Source organism: Schistocerca cancellata, chromosome 1, assembly GCF_023864275.1.
Source record: "Schistocerca cancellata isolate TAMUIC-IGC-003103 chromosome 1, iqSchCanc2.1, whole genome shotgun sequence".
Taxonomy (NCBI): Eukaryota; Metazoa; Arthropoda; class Insecta; order Orthoptera; family Acrididae; genus Schistocerca; species Schistocerca cancellata.
In genome coordinates, this window is record NC_064626.1 from 560,975,424 (window position 1) to 560,997,941 (window position 22,518).

General features: G+C 41.8%; 1 protein-coding gene across 2 annotated transcripts in view; it reads left to right on the forward strand.

The window, feature by feature from the left end:
* The window catches only part of LOC126181131 (alpha-taxilin), a 244,805-nt gene that overhangs the window by 113,629 nt on the left and 108,658 nt on the right, over window positions 1–22,518 (forward strand). For both annotated transcript variants that reach the window (XM_049924748.1, XM_049924747.1), the window contains exon 2: window positions 8,981–9,048. In XM_049924748.1, coding sequence (XP_049780705.1) covers window positions 9,046–9,048 — 3 coding nt within the window. In that variant the 5' untranslated portion in view covers window positions 8,981–9,045. The remainder of the gene's footprint in view (window positions 1–8,980; window positions 9,049–22,518) is intronic.

Sequence of the window (22,518 nt, forward strand, 5' to 3'; positions counted from 1 at the left end):
TTTGTCGTAAATTACACGCAAACGAGGGCCCACCATGGTTAATGGCTGCAGGGTGTGATACCTGTGACTTTAACCTACACCACTGTATTGGTGATTTCAAAAAGTCGAACCGACCACTGGGGCCATGTCCTTGTCAGTTTTTCTGTACTTCTTTTTGCGGAATCTAGTGTTGATTTTCATGGAAGAGATTTTCGTTCTCCAGGGCTACCGAATTATACGGGGTGACCCAAAACGCTTGAAAGTGCATTAATACGCGAAATAATGTAGGTAGTGAGGTAAAAATTGACACATATGCACTGAAATGATATAGAATTTTATTGTAACCAAAAGCGAGTGCAATACCTGGTCAACAGATGGCGTTGGCTGTAGTGAAAGAGGGAGTCAGACCATCCCTAGCCTTTCTGGTAAACACTTACTGGAAGGTAGGAGTGTCATGTAGGATGGCGCTCCACCCCATATTGCTACACGTGTGAAATATCGCTTGCGCACATCTTTTGGTGAGGGTCGCATGCTGGGCCACCACGTCCGTTATTCTTGGTCTTCCAGGTCCCCAGACCTCAATTTGTTTGATTATTGCTTGTGGGGTTACCTGAAATTGCAGGTCAACCGCGATCGTCCGATTTCATTAGGGATGCTAAAAGAAAACAACCGGCGGCAATTTCTAATCATTCCTACTGATATGCTCTACAGTGCTGTTTACAACATTTTCACTCGACTACAGGTATTGCTGATAAATGGCTGCTGATATGTCGAACATCTATTATAAAGATCATCATCTTTGCAAAAGATCGATTGTTATCCTAATTATTGCTCTTGTATCATATGAAGCACCATCTGTTGGTCATTCTGTGTATTTTTTTGTTTTTCAATAAAACCGCATCTCTTTTCAAGCACGTGTATCAATTTTTACTTCTCCACCTACATTATTCCATGAAGTACTGCATTTTTAAATGTTAACAGACTTTTGGGTCATCCTGTGTACATACTTTACTGCGACATACAGCAGTACAAAGTAACAACACATCTCGAATCCAAGACAAAGACCGTAATCTGAGGCCATAGATACCGACACTTTATTGTGCAAATCGCCACTACGTTCCATCCCCATGTGTACGATTATCTTTCACACTTTATTTTTCTGAAACCTTTAGTTTCTGAATTGCAGCACGTTAAAAGAAAAACGCCTTTCGCTTGCTGCATATTAATTATTTTTTTTACGTTATCTTCATTGAGTGTCACATGGGCGTCTAATCTATGATTTGTAAATCAAGCAGCTTTCTCTCACATGTCCAATACGTTGAAAGCTTGCAGTTTTTCTTGTGGTCTCTCTGTCTCTGAAACATATCACTGCAACTGCTATTTTCGTTGTCTAGACACAGCAGTGCTAATTTCGAAAAGAGAGTGACCACAAGAAAAACTGTAAGTTTTCAACGAATTGGTCACGTGAGAGAAAGCTGCTTGATTCACAAATCGTGAATTAGGCGCTCATCTGACACCCAATAAAGACACCTTGTAAAATAAAGAAAGGCGAACCGCGTCGGATGCATCAATAAATTAAAAAATTAATGTGCAGCATGCGAAATGCTTTTTTCTTGTAAACTATTGCATTTTGTATACAGCTGCACCGAAAATGGCCACCACAAGAAACTTGCTTTTAATTTCTATTCTGTCTCATCTTTCGACAGTTTCCTTTTCCTTTTGTCATGACAGTGATGCACATTTGTTATAATTCAGAAGTTATTCTGTTTCTCTCATCTTCTCCCGCTCTAAGCTCTTTTAGGTTAGTGTCTTCTTCTCCATTTCTTTATCGGCCATGTTTCAGAGTTCTATAATCTATTTCTTGTGCTGTCTGCTTTATTCATTCGTTCTGGCGTAATGTATTTTCTAAAGCTCTGTATACTTTTTAATGTATTCTATTGGATTCTTTACTTTCACAGTAATTTCGCGTCACAAGTTGCGACTACGGTCACCTTTCTCTTCCTCCTGAAAGCTGTTTCGGTACTGCAGGAGTTATGTGATCATATTAAACTAAACTTGCTCTTCCGTAACCGCAAGTTAGTTTAGAAATGACGCAACCCCTTTACTGCTGTTTATGAAGCGTGTTCGTTTATTTGAAGCAGAGACGAAAAAGTAGGTCAGACTATACCCAGGCTCAACAGCAAGCTGATTTCGGGGATTTAACGCCGTTGCTGTCTCCTTCCCTTCCAAAAGAAAATTACAGACTAGGGATTAACGATTCATAGGTGCTGACATCATTAGAAATGGGATACACGCACAGCCAGGACAAGAGTAGGGAACGTAAACCACCGTGTCTATTTTAAAGACATAATCACGGAATCTACCGTAACTTAAGCAATAACTTAGTTTATCATAAATACCGTACATTCCTCGAACAAAAATCTGTGTCCAGTAGTATGAAAAATGCACATGTCACACCCATCTACAAGAAGGATAGGAGAAGTGATCCGCCAATGGTACTGACGTGATCTTTTGTAGAAGCTTAGAACATCTGAGCCTTACACTTAATGAGGTACCTCGACTAGAATCTTCGCCTCCACGCCAACCAGCATGAATTCCGGATTCATCGATACTTAGAAACCTAACTCGCGGTGTTCTAACAAGACATCCTTAAAGCCACGGATGAAAGCAAACAGGTGGATATAGAATTTCTTGACTTCTGAAGGAAAGCATACGACTCAGCAGTACACCATTGGTTCTTAACGAAAATAAGGTGATATGAGGCTTCAAACAAAATTTGTGACGTGATTGGCGCTTTCTTGATAGGGATGACGCGGCATGTTATGTTGGATGGAGAATCAACAGCCAAATAGGAACAACTTAAGGCGTGCCTCAGAAAAGTATGTTGCGCTCTTATATTTATGATTGAAATTTCTCATGTTGGGAAATCAGAGGGAATGATCTCTTTTACGTAGTTAAAACTTTATAAAACCAGGACCCCGTAAACATTTCTTTATTTACGTCAACCGGTTTCCACAGACTTTGCTGTCATTTTCAGGCCTTCAAAATTATTCAACGAGTTCTTTTGGGTTGGAACCTCACGCAAAGTTGTCATGTTGGTGGATAACATGTAGCACATTATGCAGTGGTTCTTCAACATTTACAATCACAAAGCACCTTCTGCACACGGCCATGTCCATATATGCAGCGCTCACAAGTGATAGTTACGACATAAAAAAAGTCGCAGTTCGCAATAAAATGCTCAGTAGCACATCTGTTTACGTTAGCTGAAGATGATCTGATCATTGAAGAAGAATGATTAAAGCATGTCAAGCTCGACATGGCCATGGGCGCAAGGTACGTTTTCATTGTAAATGTTTTATTTTTGACAAATCTTTATATAATATGCTACATTTTATTCACTAACATGACAACTTCGCGTGATGTTCCAACTCAAAATGAACACGTTTTATAACAAAAAAATTTTGAAGACCCGAAGATGACAGCAAAGTTCGTCGGAACCAGTTATTGTAAACAGAGAAATGTTTATGCTCTCGTGGCTTTAGAAAGCTTTTGCCTTATTTTTATGTTGGATAATAATGATCTGACAAAAATATTAACAATGATTTCAGACATTTTGAAGATGTTGCAGTCATCTATAACAAAGCACTAACTGAAAAAAAATCTGTACAAATGTTTAGTCACGTCTTGATAACATTTAAAAATGGTGTAAAAATTGTAAACTTTGTCTAAATGCTCAGAAATATAAAACTGTGTACTACGAAAACGAAAAAAATGTATTATCCTCTGACTACATCGTCAACTGGAATACGTCATCGCATACAAATACCTTTGTGTAACAATTTGTAGGGATATGAATTGGAACGATCACATAAGTCTGTCGCTGGTAAAGCAGGTGGCAGATATCGGTTCGTATACAAAGGAGACTGCTAATACAACTCTTGGGCACCGACCCTAAAATGTTGCACAAGTGTGTGGGACTTGTTTCAAATAGGATAACTGGATATATCGAACGCACAGAAAGAAGGGCAGCACGTATGGTCACTCGTTTGTTGGTTCTCTGGAGTGCGTCAGAAATGCAGAAAAACCCGCATTAGCATACGCTAAAACCAGCTCTCGCCGAATGCGAGATCAGTGCAAAACAATTACGCCTACAATACGTCAAGCATTGCCTGCAGATCTCATACGGAATTATGTATGTGGGCGTCTCTCTAGTCCAACTTGCAGTGAGAATCGACGGGGAAAAAGACCTCTTGGGTCTCTCTTGATCCATCAGTGGTAGGCTGTGGTATCGACCGTCCAACTTCAAGTGAATTCTCACCCGTGGCCTGTGCGCATGTCGCTGACGAGTCGTGAATTCAGACGGCGTGACCTCTTCCGCAGTGCTCGCTCTAATGTCCGCTAACTCTTTGAGACAGTGCTAATCCTTTGCGATTGCCGTGCGAATGTGCTGGATGCCATCTGTTGGCGCCGCCGTGTTCAGCCGTTGACAGCCGTTCGGATTAGCGATCCCACGTCCGGCCATTCTGATTTAGGTTTTCCGTGATTTCCCAAAATCGCTTCGGGCAAATGCCGCGACGATTCCTTTGAAAGAGCACGGCAGACTTCCTTCCCTAATCCGATGAGGCCGACTACCTCGCTGTTTCATCTCCTCCCCAAAACAACCCAACTCGGATTAACGGGACATCAGGGCAAAACTTCCGCACACAGACCACGGTTGGCAAGTTTCATCTTACACAGGAAGTGAAATTGCGATTCGAAAATACGCCTCGGCAAAGTCTTGGCAAGTTTCCTCATTCAGGTTCACTGTTTAACTTTCGTCGATCTTTTCAACAATGAGGTGACAAAGTGAAGAGTTTTTTTTAGTGAAACTAGCGCCCCCCTCCATTTACCGCCTTATCAATTCCGCTGTTGCAGTCTTGACGCCAACAGTTCTGCTTTACCTTCCAGCAATTCAAGATCTCTCACTAAGTCATTAATTCAAGATCTCTCACTAAGACATTACATTCACACTGTTATTTCGTGACTCTTTGTACAATCATCGTTACAACCAAAATCAGAATCTTTCGCGGAACTGTGTTTTGAACATGATGGTACAAGCACTAGTTTCACTACCGCTCTCGTCCCTATCGCAGTCAGATGGAACAAGAACACGCAACCCGTCTCCGTGAAGAACTCGTCGGATGGCCGAAGGTATGTTAGGGCATGTCAGGGAAGATTTTTTCTTCGTAGAAATACCAAGTGTTAATGGTTACAAAAGTAACAATCATTCACGTGGTTTGGAAGTACACTTAAAAGAAACATGTTCCGCTTCTCACTTCCCCTTCCCCTTCCCCTTGCTGCTACGAGCCCGGGCTAAAAATAGCGACAAAATACACACAGCTATTGTTGCCTGAAACCTGTCTACGATCAGTGGGATTTCGAAGTCTAAATGGTAAGTGGTTGATAATGACTGCTATTAAAATATAATGAAATGCACGCCCGTTTAACTTGGAAACGAGAGCTAATTCGAGTTTTTCATTGTCGTTCTCTTTAATTGTGTGGTCGATATAATTAACAAATATTTATTTCACCCCATTTACATTTTCACTGTTGGGTAGCGATATTCAGTACACGGTATGGTTTGAAACAGTCTGAAAAGCCTGTAGGAGTATTGCAGAGTAGATTGTGCTGAGAAATAATTAAGAAAAGAATTCGATAATTCGAGCGACCTGCCAAGAACCGTGTTGCCTAGCGTGTACTTCGTTTGGTTTCCTAAGACCCAACAAAAATTGGACATGGGACGGTATAAAGTTCAAACACCAACCAAAGGCTGAGCAATTTCGTGAGCTATCGTGTACGCTATGAGAAAAACTGACACTAATTGTATCTGGCGGGCCGCTTGAACTCGCGCGCACTGTGGCCTGATTAACTGACATCGAAATAAGTGTCCAAGGAATAGAAAAGCAACTGGAATCACTCAACAGAGGAAAGTCCACTGGACCTGACGGGATACCAATTCGATTCTACACAGAGTACGCGAAAGAACTTGCCCCCCTACTAACAGCCGTGTACCGCAAGTCTCTAGAGGAACGGAAGGTTCCAAATGATTGGAAAAGAGCACAGGTAGTCCCAGTCTTCAAGAAGGGTCGTCGAGCAGATGCGCAAAACTATAGACCTATATCTCTGACGTCGATCTGTTGTAGAATTTTAGAACATGTTTTTTGCTCGAATATGATGTCGTTTTTGGAAACTCAGAATCTACTATGTAGGAATCAACATGGATTCCGGAAACAGCGATCGTGTGAGACCCAACTCGCTTTATTTGTTCATGAGACCCAGAAAATATTAGATACAGGCTCCCAGGTAGATGCTATTTTTCTTGACTTCCGGAAGACGTTCGATACAGTTCCGCACTGTCGCCTGATAAACAAAGTAAGAGCCTACGGAATATCAGACCAGCTGTGTGGCTGGATTGAAGAGTTTTTAGCAAACAGAACACAGCATGTTGTTATCAACGGAGAAACGTCTACAGACGTTAAAGTAACCTCTGGCGTGCCACAGGGGAGTGTTATGAGACCATTGCTTTTCACAATATATAGAAATGACCTAGTAGATAGTGTCGGAAGTTCCATGCGGCTTTTCGCGGATGATGCTGTAGTATACAGAAAAGTTGCAGCATTAGAAAATTGTAGCGAAATTCAGGAAGATCTGCAGCGGATAGGCACTTGGTGCAGGGAGTGGCAACTGACCCTTAACATAGACAAATGTAATGTATTGCGAATACATAGAAAGAAGGATCCTTTATTGTATGATTACATGATAGCGGAACAAACACTGGTAGCAGTTACTTCTGTAAAATATCTGGGAGTAAGCGTGCGGAACGATTTGAAGTGGAATGATCATATAAAATTAATTGTTGGTAAGGCGGGTACCAGGTTGAGATTCATTGGGAGAGTCCTTAGAAAATGTAGTCCATCAACAAAGGAGGTGGCTTACAAAACACTCGTTCGACCTATACTTGAGTATTGCTCATCAGTGTGGGATCCGTACCAGATCGGGTTGACGAAGGAGATAGAGAAGATTCAAAGAAGAGCGGCGCGTTTCGTCGAAGGGTTATTTGGTAACCGTGATAGCGTTACGGAGATGTTTAACAAACTCAAGTGGCAGACTCTACAAGAGAGGCGCTCTGCATCGCGGTGTAGCTTGCTGTCCAGGTTTCGAGAGGGTGCGTTTCTGGATGAGGTATCGAATATATTGCTTCCCCCTACTTATACCTCCCGAGGAGATCACGAATGTAAAATTAGAGAGATTAGAGCGCGCACAGAGGCTTTCAGACAGTCGTTCTTCCCGCGAACCATAAGCGACTGGAACAGGAAAGGGAGGTAATGACAGTGGCACATAAAGTGCCCTACGCCACACACCTTTGGGTGGCTTGCGGAGTATAAATGTAGATGTAGATGTAGAACTAGTGGTGGTGGTGGTTAGTGTTTAACGTCCCGTCGACAACGAGGTCATTAGAGACGGGGCGCAAGCTCGGGTTAGGGAAGGATTAGGAAGGAAATCGGCCGTGCGCTTTCAAAGGAACCATCCCGGCATTTGCCTGAAACGATTTAGGGAAATCACGGAAAACCTAAATCAGGATGGCTGGAGACGGGATTGAATCGTCGTCCTCCCGAATGCGAGCCCAGTGTGCCTGATTAACTAACTCCAGTGCTAATTAGCTCGGATACAGCCTAGCGTATCGAATTTTTTTCGTAACAATTATTTGTCAGCACAACCGACCCTGCTTAGACCAGCTGGTGTAGTTTCCTGGGCACCCCATGCGGCCCTCGGCTTTTCTTTGGATCAGTTCAGCACTCACTTATTTTTGTACCTGTACATTTTGCCCGCAAACTGCTATCACACTTCCCCGCACCAGTTACACTACAAAACTTGACCCACATCGTCAAGATTCTGCGACTGAGTGGGACTAATTGTAATGAATCCGTGTTGTACATGATGGTCTCGGAACATTGGTAAAAGTAAATTACAAAAAGGCTCGAGCTACTCTTATTTGAGAGTTCCTTTCAAATCGAGGTCTGATACATCTTCCCCGTATATTAATATCACATTAAGCGCGTTATAGCTATAAAACATATGTGTGTCAGCTATTCAATAACCACGAAAGACAACGCAATACCTGCAAAAAATATAGAACTCGTGGATTTATATCTTTTCTAGCATCGCAATACGAGCTGAAATTAAACTTCAACATTTTTCAGTGCGGAAAAAATCTAGAGATGATAAAATAAAAGAAGCCTTATATGCTAAGTAATTACCTATGGTAGAACCATTTCTAAGAATTTATAAATAATACCAATTCTGAAGATACGTGTGTTTAAAGTACAAGCCGGTCACACTAAGTTAAAAAATTTAAAAAAGATGCAGTAAGCAAAGAAACCCAAAGTTTAGAAATATGATCTTGATCGGAGTTTAACGCTATTAATTATCTAAGTAAATAATTACATGTATTTTAATTAACAGCACATACGTCTGATCTCATCATTTAGTAGGAAAACGTAATGAACAGTATTAAAATTCGTATTATTCGCAATGTTTTACATAAACTTTATAGCTGTTTACTTACTGTAGCATGTTTACATTACAGGTGTAAATGCAAACTTGTATAGGTATTCGAAAACACCGAACACACTCATCGGCAAGCTCAAAAAAGTGCTGCAATCCGCTCCCGAAAAGTACAGTCCTCACATTGTACTGTAGAACTATTTACTGTCATCAGCGTTTACATCAAAAGAACAAAGCTGCCATCAAGTTCTCCACCAATGAGTTAGCGACACGTTTCGTAACATTACATGTAAAGTTAGACTGTGATGTAAATGACATCACGATATCGTATACTTTGACACGGTGAATGTCTTTGCACTTGGTCACAGCTGTTGTTATGCAACATCTTTGTGTATTGTAGGTGTCTTTGCCTTGTTTATGTTTACGCCAGCACATGATTTTGTGTCCGTCGTAGGTGATGGAGCAGACTTGTTGGACCGTAGTATGAGCGATATGCAATAGCTGACACTCCACGAAGCTATGGTGAGTTCTTAACGTGTACATCTTATTTGTTTGTGGTGTTGGTTGCTTTCATCGCGTAACTTGTTTCATGTTTGTGTCTAACAAGAAAGTGAAATTCATGCAAAAGCATGTTAGCATGCGCAAAAAGACTTTGGTCAAGACGGGTAATGTAGAAGCCTGTATAAACGTCACTACTTGGTGCATGTTTTGGATATTATTTATCTTTAGCGTTGCTCGTGTTCATTCGAAGGGAATTATTTTTTAATCTCTGCTGTATATCAGGTATAGTACTGTTTCGGCGGTAATTTTAAAATTTCGCCGCGTTATCAGACCTCTTTATCGAGAAGTCTGGAGACGATCACAGACCCGAATATCATGCTTGATTCTGCTGATATTTTTGTGGACAGCTGGAGTGTAGATCGTGGAACTCTAGAAGTGCGTACCTCTATACTGAAATTTGTTGAAGGGATTAGGCATTGGAAGACCGCGTTCTTGAAGAAGCGTACCATGTTGCAGTAAACGTTCCGATTTACTGCGGATAGGGCTCCATATATTTGTAAATTGTATGTTGACGACACCTGAAATCAGACTTGCAACAAATAGCATATTTGGCCACACGCCCTACACTGAATATATTGCGAGCTTTGTAGCCGGCGCATTGCGCGAAAACTCGTATCGACGCAGTTGTTTCTCTCTAGTTCGTTTAAGTGCAAATAACGCCCTCCCACCCTGCCTTGTCCCGCGCACTCAGTTGTTACCGTGCTGCGTGTTTTGTTGACATGTTTAGTCTGATACACATCGTTTATACGTGGGCAGTACCTACGTTTTGATTTGTTCAGAATTGTGTAAGGTCTAACTAATAATAATTGATCGTAGCTTCTAAAAGAAGAAGCCTATATGGACATACTTCGAGAACGATGGAAATAATCCGAAAAGTGTTATTTGTAAATTGCACGAAATAAAAATTTCTCGTGGAGGCGTTGCAGATAAGGCGACTTCATCAGGAGTGATAAATCATTTGAAAAATAAACACAGCGACGAACATCGTAAAGTTGCAACCTACGCTCCTAAGCGGTAAGAAATTACGCGTCATGATACAGATGTAAGTAAACCTTCGACATCAAAAAACGCAACTGAGTCTTGAAGAATGTCCTGAAATACAGAAACCATGGGATATTAACCATACCGAGGCAAAAAAATACCATCTCTTGAAGACACTTTGCCGTCCCCACGTCTCGTACAAATTTATTCGCTTGGCGCCGGCAGCGGCAATTCGAATAACTTGGCTTGTTGCCAGCAGCTTGTCATCTTTCCGTTGATGACAAGCTTCAAACACATTGACTTTTGCGCTCTTTGATTTTCCGGAAATCCTCTATTTTGCCGTATCGTTCCACAAACTCGAATTTTCTTTTCAAGTAACTTCTCTGCAAGTTCTACACTGTTATAATAATTATCCATGCAGAGGTGATGCCACTTTCCATCAAAAGGTGTCAGTAGGTACATCACTGTTTTTGCTAACGGCTGTCCAGCGCCGGAATATATCTTGAATGAGGAAATGTATCCCGTACTCGGATCACACAGCATCCGAGTGAGTATGCCGTATTTCATAATTTTTGACGGATTGTAAACTTTAAAATTTAACCGTCCACGCCACGGTGTCATTTCTTCATCAGTTGAGACGTTTTGACGTATATTAAACGTTTCTTTAAACTTTTTGGAAAAATAATCAATTACGAATTGCACTTTGACAAACCGGTCGGCATTATCCGGTTTATTGTTGCTGTCGGAAAAATGTAAAAATGATAATTGTCTGAATCGGTTGCGGGACATCGTTTTGCTAAATATCGGTGTGTCTATCAACGGATTCGTTGACCAATAATCATCGATCCTTGCTTTTTTGACAAGTCCCATAAGGATAGCAAGCCCAAACCATTTTCGAAGTTCGGGTCCCGTAACGTCGACAAATTTGGAGTTTTTTTAATCCAGTTTCCTTCTATTGCAATTTTGACTGTAGTACTTGTTGCTTTCGTCGCTAATATATTCAAATAGATCGTCCCCAACATACAATTCAACGATATCCTAGACGGTCTGTGTATCTTTGGGAAATATGTTTGGACCCAGGGATCCTTCAAATTTATTATTGGTCCTTGGTAAATCAAAGTCTGACCACTGTGCACTGTCTTCTTCGTCTGATTCATCCGAATTCGTTGGCAACCGTAGCGTTCGCCGAATTCTTCTTGGACGTATTTCACTGTCTTCCTACGATTCTGATTCATTTTAATTTTTTTGATATCCATTGTCTTCTTCTCAATCGGCCAAGTCGTCCGGAACGTCAGACAAGATGTCCGCGCATTCATCGTAAATAATCCTATTGTCTCTTTCGTCCGCCATAATGAAAGGGCACAAGTACTTCTAAAAACAAACTTTTGACGTGTGTCGCTTATTGTTACCTAAACAAAACACCAACAGAATGCAAAAGATACTAAACTGCTGTCGCCGGCCAATGCGCGATAGTATGCTCACGACACCACTGTGGTGTCGCCGGGCGTTGAGCGATATTTCGCGCACAGCACCATTGTGGGGTCGCCATACGGCATGGAGTTAATGGATGAAATAATAGCACTTGACAATGAGGTAGTAAATATAGTAAAACGGGCTGATTAATAGCGCTTTGCCGCCCGTACTTTTCAGACAAAATAGTTCCAGAAATATCTCATAAGGTGGTTGAGACAATTAAGATTACTTTTGGAGACCGACTATATTTCAGTGACATGCGACATGTAGGCCTGCTTGCATAATTAAAAGGTTTTATAGTTTTACTATGTATTTTATTGGTTGCGAATTCAGTGTCAAATATGCAGCATTGAGTGTGGCGCATTTTTACGGACAACACACAGCTAAAAACATAGCGATTAGTTGACAGGGAATTTCAAGTTTATGGGACGTCCACCTGGCAAAAATTCATGTCTTTATTTCTGATAATGTGCGAAACATAGTACAGGCTGTTTTTAAAGCAGAGTTGATCTCAGTAAGTCGTTTCTATGTGCTTGCAAGGCTAATGGAACAAAAACTGGCTCTTTCAATCTATCTCACGGACTGTGATATTGCCAATCTCACTGCTGCGCAGCAGGAGCTTCTGAAATTATTACAACCATTTGAGGAAGTGACAAAAATTAAAAGTTCCACATACACTTGCATTTGTGAAATTATTCCGTATGATGTTGCAATAATGCGATATTGCGATAAAACGAACACGTTAGAGCTAACAACCAAATTAAGCCAGATGAGGCTTGTCTTACAACAAGGGTTGCAAGAACGATTTGAAGATATCATAACAAGCAAAAACTATTTGGTGGCTACCGCTTTAGACCCAGGCTTTAAAATGAATGTTTTCACCAGTCAACTGCAAACATAAAAAATAAGGCAGTATATTTTGATCGATAGCCTAAAGATGAACTGTGAAACAAGCAGCGACGATAGCACGAATGCGTCCTCTATTTAGTCCAACAGGATGAGAACCGAAGAGCAGAGTCTAAGCCAGGCTACTCACCCATCTTTTATGGTTTGCTTCGAAGTTGCTAGGAGTTTAGGTTTGGTACATATGCTAAGTCTTACATTGCTGCGGACGAAATGAAACTAACATTTTCGATTTTTCTTCAAACTTTGGAGGAAATCATATTTTCCTCCGCTATGAAGAAAATGGGCCGTATATAGCGCATTCGCTACCGCTCGTGCTCACTAACAATACGACAATGAAATATTCATAATATCCATTGTATTCCTAAACGGTTCGAGATATCGAAACGAGTTTTTAGAAAACTTCAGCACGTGAAGAGGAGAGGCTTTTTCCATATGGCTAACACGCAAAACTTCATTATCTGTGGCGACGTACGAGTAATTAAAACTTTATCTGCTGCAATATACAAGTACCTACTGACATTTTCAGCAGAATAATGCAGTTTTTTTAAGGATCGTCGATACCTGGTGAAATGAGAATTAGTGTGACTGCAACAACATAAGTGAAGAAATTACTTGTTTATTTTTAAACCAAAAATGTGCTTTTTTTAATAAGCTATTAGCTTGATTTGCCTTCAGGATTGTGTCGCAGTTACAACAGATTTATCATGTTAGTGAGGTAACATTGTGTAAATTCAGCTTGGTTTCGGCAAAGAGAAGCATATTTTAACGTGGCGACAAGTGGAATGTAGGGTTTATTCAAAATTAGCCACTGACACTTCACTGAAAGAGAAAGAAATAACAAGGCATTGAGAAAGTAAATCACCCCTTCCGTTGCAGTTTCAACGGATTCCTATGACCCACAGTGTTTTTAATAATGAACAGCTGGTACTGAAGAAGAAAAATCATAACATATCTGGGCAAAAAAAATTTCTCCTTCTGTTGTAATTTCTGTAGATTCTTGTAACTGAGTGTGTTTTTAACGGCTGGTACTGAAACTTAGCAAATTATTTTCTTTCTGAATCTCAGTGATGTGAGAAACATGAAAAAATTCACACTAAACAGCAAAAGATCTTTTAGATCCTCTGACAAGGGGACCGCGCCCATTCATCGCCGATTTCGTGAAATTTGTAGTATACCAAGGGCTTGACTAGAAATGAAAGTGATAAAAGTGGGAGCTCCACATGGCCAAATGTTAAAACATTTTTGGCGCAGGTCGCCTGAGACGAGCCATTTATGTTCGAGGTTGTTTCTATGTAGCAGTTGACGCAGCGGAAAGCCTGTATCAGGTGTAGAAGCATGAAACCGGAATTTGGTTGCAATAATTACACGTCTGTTGTTTGAAACTGATAAACAATATTTTATTCATTTCTCCCACCTCTCCGGCAGGTTATGAATGCCACGCAAAAAAAGCACTTCTTATTTTAAAGCGAACCAGTCAGCGTGCCATTTTCTTACATTTCCATACAAATTGAAACGTTGTTCAGCGAGTGTGTCCCACTGATGTAAACAGATGATAATCGGACGAATCCAAGTCTGGAGAATCAGCCGCATGTCCTGTATTTCCCAGCTGAACGCCGCGGTCGTTTCCCTGACCCGTTTTGCTGTGTGTGATAAGCCTTTTCGTGGAGCAATATGACTTTGTGTTACCTTTTTCCATATTCCGGTCGTTTTTCACGTAATGTTAGATTTAAATCGATCATTTGTTGTTGGTAGCGAACAAAGTTAAAGCTTACACCAAGTTTTAGCAGCTCATAATATGACACCCTTCTGATCCCACCAAACACAGAGCAATGTCTTCTTTCCAATGCGATTTGGTCTTGCAGTGGATGTCGATGGTTTGCCTGATTCACCCATGGTTTACGACGCTCGGGATTCTCAAAAATATCCAATTTTCATCACCTGTCACTATTCGATGGTGAAACGACTTTCTTTTGTATCTGGTGAAAAGCATTTAACAAGTAGTCTTTCGTGTTCCTTGCTGTCTTTCATTCACTTCATGCGAAACCCTTTTTCCCACTTTCTGCATCTTTCTCATAACTTTCAACCGAAGGGAAACGGCTTTCAGCGTCATATTCGATTTTTCCGCGGGTTCCTGTTGAGTTTGAGTATCACCTTTCATCCAATAAAGCCTACAATTTGTTGTCTTCGAACTTTTTCAGTGGTTTCCCGCGCTCGTCATTTCTCACGTCAAAATCACCACTTGCATGTTCGCCGAAAGCTTCGACAAGCATTCGATGCGATTCTTCAAACGATAACGGAAAACCACTGCTATCCGCAAATCGTAGTTCGTAGGCACAAAAGTCGACTTGTTAGCGGGTTTGAAACAGATACCGATGAATGGAACTTAGGGAGCCCGCATCTCGTGGTCGTGCGGTAGCGTTCTCGCTTCCCACGCCCGGGTTCCCGGGTTCGATTCCCGGCGGGGTCAGGGATTTTCTCTGCCTCGTGATGGCTGGGTGTTGTGTGCTGTCCTTAGGTTAGTTAGGTTTAAGTAGTTCTAAGTTCTAGGGGACTTATGACCACAGCAGTTGAGTCCCATAGTGCTCAGAGCCATTTGAACCATTTTTTTGAACTTGGGGAATTGTGTGTCTACATTCGTCGTCAGCCGTTACAGGAAGCAGACGGCGCTGCAGACGCGGTCTCACGGGCCCTACACTTTCCCGATACGGAAATGCCAGCTTCATACTTCTACACTTGGTACAACGGAAATCTAGGGGTCGTTGGTTCGAGTCCCTACTTTCAAACATTTTTTAAGTTTCAATTTTTGCGTTAATTATTCTGCAAATAAATCTAGATAATCCTCAGTATATTTTATTTGATGTGATGAAACAGTTTCTCTTAATTGACTCGTGGGGAGGACAAACAAATCCACAATTCTGTGACAAGATTTTTCAACATGTATTGCCATGGTGCAGTACTGAAGTGATCCTCAAATACACTCCGGTAGTGCGGTGGTGTGATGTTTATTTTTATTGCCAGCTAAAGACTTTATCGAGAAAAAGCTTCAATACTGTTCTTATTTCGTCGAGAGAGAAAAAGAAATGACATCCCGAAAAGACTGCGTCAAAATACATGCCACTGTACATAATCAACAATCCTTGCCAGTATTTGGTGAAATGATGCGTTTACGCGTGATTTGCTGCCAAACTGTGCAATGATATAGAACCTGTTATGGATTTAAACAAAGTTGTTAAATCTCAAAACAACAATCTAACTGGAAAAATACGGCGTTTATAACGTGTGCGAGATGCTTCCCTGTTTTTACAATGAATGACTGTCAGTACGTGTAAGTCATCAACTGTAAATTAATGAAAGTATCTAATTTTATATACGGAGTTATCATATAAGCCTTACAGTCCCTTCGACGAAATTTGTTTGCAGTCCTCAGTTTTCCTTTTCCTTTCCTTTTCATGCCTTTTATGGCAGTATTACTACAAACAACACACAGAACATATGTCGTTTTTTTTTTGCATTGTAACTAACGTAAAAATTGAAAATTTAAAAAGAGTTTCTGCAGAGTGGGCCTGGAGACCTCACAAGTATAAATGGCTCATGCTTCGCCCGACCTGCGCCAAAAATGCTGTTTTTTTTTTTTTTTTTTTCTAAACGCTTAGCAGTCTGAAGCTCTCACTTCTGTCACCTTCGTTTCTGGCCAAGATCTGGATATACGATAAATTTGGACAAAATTGGTGATGACGATTAGGCGCAGTCACCTTGTGAGCGAAGGACTGACCTCATTCACCTCAAATGTCTTTTAGTTCGCCACAAATATTAAGTTTCCCCTAGACTGATAGTCGATAGGCTTCTGCAAGCCGTTAAGGTGATCACAGCTTCACACCTATGAAGTATGTCGCCTCAGTAAGAACTAACTATTCTGGAGCCAAAAAGGAGTATAGTTAATAAGTTAAAACACGGTTATTTGTGAGCTGTTGGCAACTACTCATCAAGCTGAAGTTGGGCTATATATTTAACAGACCAAAAGGTATTTGACTTTCAACAGTTTCGGTACTGACTTCGGGGGATAGGAAGAAAGAGATAGTGCATTGTGCGCTGTGAATAGATTCCATATTTCTTAGATCATTGAGATACAGACGTGAAATGCTTTAACAAGTTTCAGTGCCCACTCTTTATTATTAAAAATACCCTGGGCTAAGGTATTCAGCAGAAATTACAACAGAAGGGGTGATTTATTTGCGTCAGACTTTTTACTATTCTTCTTCAGATAAGTGTCATCCGTGCGAAACATTTAGTAACACCTGTATTTCTCACGTTGCGATGTTAATATTTGCTTCTTGTGCCTAAAGACAGTCGTGTTAACAGAATGTCACCTCACTAACGTGCTAATGACAGAATCGCGAAACAGTGGTTTCATAAACGATCAGTTCAGTGGCTTATGAAAATGCACATTCTCGATATAAAAATAAGTATGCAATTTCTTCACTTACCTTGTTGCACAGCCATACTATTTTTCCAGTTGTGAATGACCCTTAAAAATACATTATTCCACTGAAAAAATTTAGTTACTCGCATATTGAGGTAGATAATCGTTTCCCATGTTAACCAAGTAGAAAAATACTCTCTTCTTTGCGTGCTATTAGGTGTCAAAAACTCGTTTCGATATCTCAAATGCCGGCCGGTGTGGCCAAGCGGTTAAAGGCGCTACAGTCTGGAACCGCGTGACCGCTACGGTCGCAGGTTCGAATCCTGCCTCGGGCATGGATGTGTGTGATGTCCTTAGGTTAGTTAGGTTTAAGTAGTTCTAAGTTCTAGGGGACTGATGACCTCCGATGTTAAGTCCCATAGTGCTCAGAGCCATTTGAACCATTTTTTGATATCTCAAATCGTTTGGAAGATACAACTGATGTTATTAATTTTTATACTCGGTTTATTGTTAACATGTGCTATATACAATCCATTTTTTCGAGATTAAAGGAAGATATAGACCTCATTCCAAGTTTAAAGAAAAATTTAATGTCACCTTCGTTTCGTATACGGGAATGAATGGCCTAACATGCACCCAACGTAAACTCATGGCAATCACTTTTTTCATTGTAATCTATTGGAATTTGATGTACTCTGTTGGTAAACTGTGAAATATCACAATAATCAGCACAAAATTATTGACACTTCACAGTGAAGTTTGACGAATAACCTACAAGACGCGAAAGACTCAAATTGTTTCAGTGAATGGTTTCTTTAATTAAATTCGTATGAGAAAGACAGCCCACTCTACCGATCCCACAGAATAGCGCATCGGCCACCAGCCACAGCGGAAGCGACGTAAGTTCTTGGCGACCCGCCGGCTTCTCTGCGGTGGTGCTGCTTCGTTAGATAACGCTAGGATCGCCGGTTCTAGCCGCCTCGCCCTGACCCCCGCTGTGCAGGTAAGCGGCTTTCCTTGTGGCCGCACACTAAGGTCCGAACCTCTAACATTCATAATCAGTTTAGACTACAAATACAGTGCATAAAAAGTCTTGGTATTCTTGTTGAGTCAACTTCAAAAATTCTAATCTGGCGTGGCAAGAATATTGAGAATATACCAAATGAATCACAATCCCAGAAACGAATGGATCGATGGGGATGTAGTGATACGAAATCATGCAAGTGCAAAGCGTTTAGATATGCTGAATCTGAAGTCTAATGAGTACGTAATGACAATTACAAATTTGTGCCAGGTCGAGTTTCGAAGCGGGAATTCCTGCTGTCGGCTCCGGTTTGAATTCAACTTTCTCTGCCACAGTTGTTGCCACCTATGATTGCCGAACCTACTACTAGAGTATTAAAAGTGCTCGAGCAACCTCTGACTTAAAATATGACGTGGTAATTTAACCGATAACTTTTTGTCAAACGACCCTGTCACAAAAGATATGGTAGCCATACTAATACAGGTGTGCTGGCTGCGTGCGGCAACGAGGCTGCAGTAGAAACGTGTCCTCTAAAGGCACGCTGACGACATCTAACGTTACTTACACTGAAGATCAAAAGAAACTGGTACACCTGCCTAATATCGCGTAGGGCCGCCGCAAACACGCAGAAGTGCCGCAACACGACGTGGCATGGACTCGACTAATGTGTGAAGTAGTGCTGGAGGGAAGTGACACCATGAATCCTGCAGGTCTATCCATAAATCCGTAAGAGCACTAGGGAGTGGAGATCTCTTCTGAACAACACGTAGCAAGGCATCCCAGATATGCTCAGTAATGTTCATGTCAGGGGAGTTTGTTGCTCAGCGGAAGTGTTTAAACTCAGAACAGTTTTCATGGAGCCACTCTGTAGCAATTCGGGACGTGTGGGGTGTCGCATTGTCCTGCTGGAATTGCCGAAGTCTGTCGGAGTGCACTATGGACATGAATGGATGAAGGTGATCAGACAGAATATTTACGTACGTGTCACCTGTGAGAGTCGTATCTATACGTATCAGGGGTCACATATCACTCCAACTGCACACGCCCCACACCATTACAGAGCCCCCACCAGTTTGAACAGTGCCCTGCTGACATGCAGGGTCCATGGATTCATGACGTTGTCTCCATAACCGTACACGTTCATCCGCTCGATATAATTTGTAACGAGACTCGTCCGACCAGACAATGTGTGTCCAGTCATCAACAGTCCAATGTTGGTGTTGACGGGCAAAGCCGAGGCGTAAAGCTTTGTGTCGTGCAGCATCAAGGGTACACGACTGGGCCTTCGGCACCGAAAGCCCACATCGATAATGTTTCGCAGAATGGTTCGCACGCTGACACTTGTTGATGGCCCAGCATTGAAATCCGGAGCAATTTGCGGAAGGGTTGCACTTGTCACATTGAACGATTCTGTTCAGTGCTCGTTGGTCCCGTTCTTGCAGGATATTTTTCTGGCCGCAGCGATGTCGGAGATTTGATTTTTTACCGGATTCCTGATATTCACGGCACACTCGTGAAATGATCGTGCGGGAAAATCCCCACTTCATCACTATCTCGGAGATACCGTGCCCCATCTCTCGTGCGCCGACTTTAACACCTCTTTCAAACTCACTTCCGGCCTGGGTGGCCGGGCGGTTCTAGGCGCTACAGTCTGGAACCGCGCGACCGCTCCTTAGGTTGGTTAGGTTTGAGTAGTTCTAAGTTCTAGGGGACTGATCACCTAAGAATTTAAGTCCCATAGTGATCAGAGCCATTTGAAGCATTTTTTTTTCAAACTTACTTAAATCGTGATAACCTGCCATTGTAGCAGCAGTAACCGATCTAACAACTGCGCCAGACACTTGTCATCTTATATGGGCTTTGCAAAACCGCAGCGCCGTATTCTGCATGTTTACATAGCGCTGTATTTGAATATGCATGCCTATACCAGTTTCTCTGGCGCTTCAGTGTATATCCAGTCATTATTTGAGAATGACGGCGCTTGGTGATTTCCAACAAAGTTTGCAACAATTTCAAATGATTTTGAAACAGTTTTATTAACTGATACCCTCGACAAAATGACAAAGGGGAAAAGAATGTCGCTTACTAAGTTTCGCTGTTGGTACAGTAAAGCTTCAGCATCAGGCGTGACGTTTTAATTTATTACTTCTTTACTTCTAACTCTATCCGCAGTATATTTTGCAGACGGTATCCTCATATTCCATTGAATGTACGTGTAAAATTATCTCATTTTACAACGCATAATTCAGGAGATACGAGGTCACAAGCACTGAAATGCGTGAAAAACTAGCTTTTGCTTAAAACGTATCTCAAATCACCCAGACTGCACTCATTCAGTCCTTAATAATGAGAGCACTTAGTGGTTTCCAACAAACATTAAACGTAATTTCAAACCTTTTCTCGCTTACATGCTCAATGAAAAATATTCGACACATTCTTCATTTATAAAGTTATCAAAAGTCTGATGCTGTTTGGTGCATGGCAGTTAGTTTTTAAAGAATCAAGGGCTAACCAGTTAAGTTATTAGTTCAATAAAAGTGTAAATGCTGCAGTATTACACCGCTCAAAAGCATTAGCGGAACAGATGTAATAACGTCCAGTATGTTAAATCTATTTTGATTCGGGCGATACCTCTGGTCCTGTTGCATAGCTTGAGATTTTCGCTTTTAGTATATGCAACAACTAAAGTCATTCTCCATCTGTCAGTTGTGTTACGCATTACTGTTATTGTAGTGGACTGGCCAGACAGCCAATCCACTATGATTGGTAGCCGAAAGGCACGCGTTAAGCTCACGCAGGCTGGCGTGAGGCCTGGAACAGTTATAGGAGTCGAGTCTAATAAAAAGGTACGTAGCTGGTAGAATACTTAACTTTAATCCACAATTGGTGAACATCTCTCTTGACCGTACATGCATCACAAGATAAATGGCAATTGATAGTGGCGCCTTGCTAGGTCGTAGCAAATGACGTAGCTGAAGGCTATGCTAACTATCGTCTCGGCAAATGAGAGCGTAATTTGTCAGTGAACCATGCAAGCAACGTCGGCTGTACAACTGGGGCGAGTGCTAGGACGTCTCTCTAGACCTGCCGTGTGGCGGCGCTCGGTCTGCAATCACTGACAGTGGCGACACGCGAGTCCGACGTATACTAGCGGACCGCGGCCGATTTAAAGGCTACCACCTAGCAATTGTGGTGTCTGGCGGTGACACCACAGTTATCAGCTGACCCCATAGAAGGAAGTGAGTTCCAGTGTCCCAGTATTCGTTAGCACGGGTGACAGTTGTCATTTGTGGACGTTGTACGAGGGTTGACTGAAAAGTAATGCCTCCACCTTCGTAACTGTTCAACAGTTGGCAGCATTAGCATGCGGCAGGTACTGGCTTGTTCCGTAGTCTCTTCTCTATAGCTCCAGTTGGCGGGAAACCGTAGCATTGTTACAGTGTAAAGTATGGAAACCTGCGCAGACATTCGGTCATTGCGATTTAAGCAACGTGCAGTCATTGAATTCTTGACAACAGACGGTGTCAACCCAAAGAAGATTCATCAGAGAATGAAAGCAGTTTATGGTTATTGTGTTGATGTGAGTACTGTGCGTCGTTGGGCGAGTAAGTTTAAAGATATTGGGGCGGGAACATCTGACCTGCGTGGCAAACAAAGAGTTGGACGTCCTGTGACAGCAACCACCAAGTTTCACAAGCAAAATGTTAACAGATTGATTCAGGACGATCGTCGAATCACTCAGAGAGAAACTGCAAACACAATCGGCATTTCACAAGAACGTGTGGTTCACATTATTGCTTTGCTTGGCTATCGGAAGATCTGTGCACGATGGGTACCCCGGATGCTGACTCCTGAAATGAAAGCGCACAGACTTGAAATTTGCCAGGAACTCCTCTCGCGTTACGAGTATGAAGGTGACGTCTTTCTCCATTCAATTCTGATAGGAGACGAAACGTGGGTACACCATTACGACCTGGAGACGAAAAGTCGGCCTATGGAATATCGACACAAAGACTCGCCCCAGAAAAAGAAATTAAAGACGCAGCCCTCAGCTGGAGGAATCATAGCCACAGTGTTCTGGGACGCAGATGGTGTTATCCATGTTGATTTACTTGATCGTGGAACAACAATACATTCAGAGCTTACATCACAACACTGCGAACCCTGAAACGACGGCTAACAAGGGTCCGAAACGAAGAGGGAAATGTTTTCCTGCAGCATGACAATGCCAAACCACACACTTCAGGAATGCCACCACAGCAGAACTTCAGAGACTGAATCGCATCACCTTACGGTATCCTCCATACAGTCCAGATTTAGCACCGTCTGACTTCCATCTTCTCCCGATAATGAAAGATGATCTGAGGGGACATCATTATGGTTCTGATAAAGATGTTGAGAGAACTGTGAGACAGTTGTTGCGGAAACAGAGTGTCGACATCTTCCATGACGGTTTCAGAAAACTTGTTCATCGTTGACAGAAATGTATCCAACTGGCTGGTGACTCTGTGGAAAAGTGAATATTGGTAATTAAAGATAGCATTCTAAGGATTATGTCTGCGTTTGATTTATTAAAGTATTCCCATCCAAACCCAATTAACAAAGGTGGGGGCATTACTTTTCATTC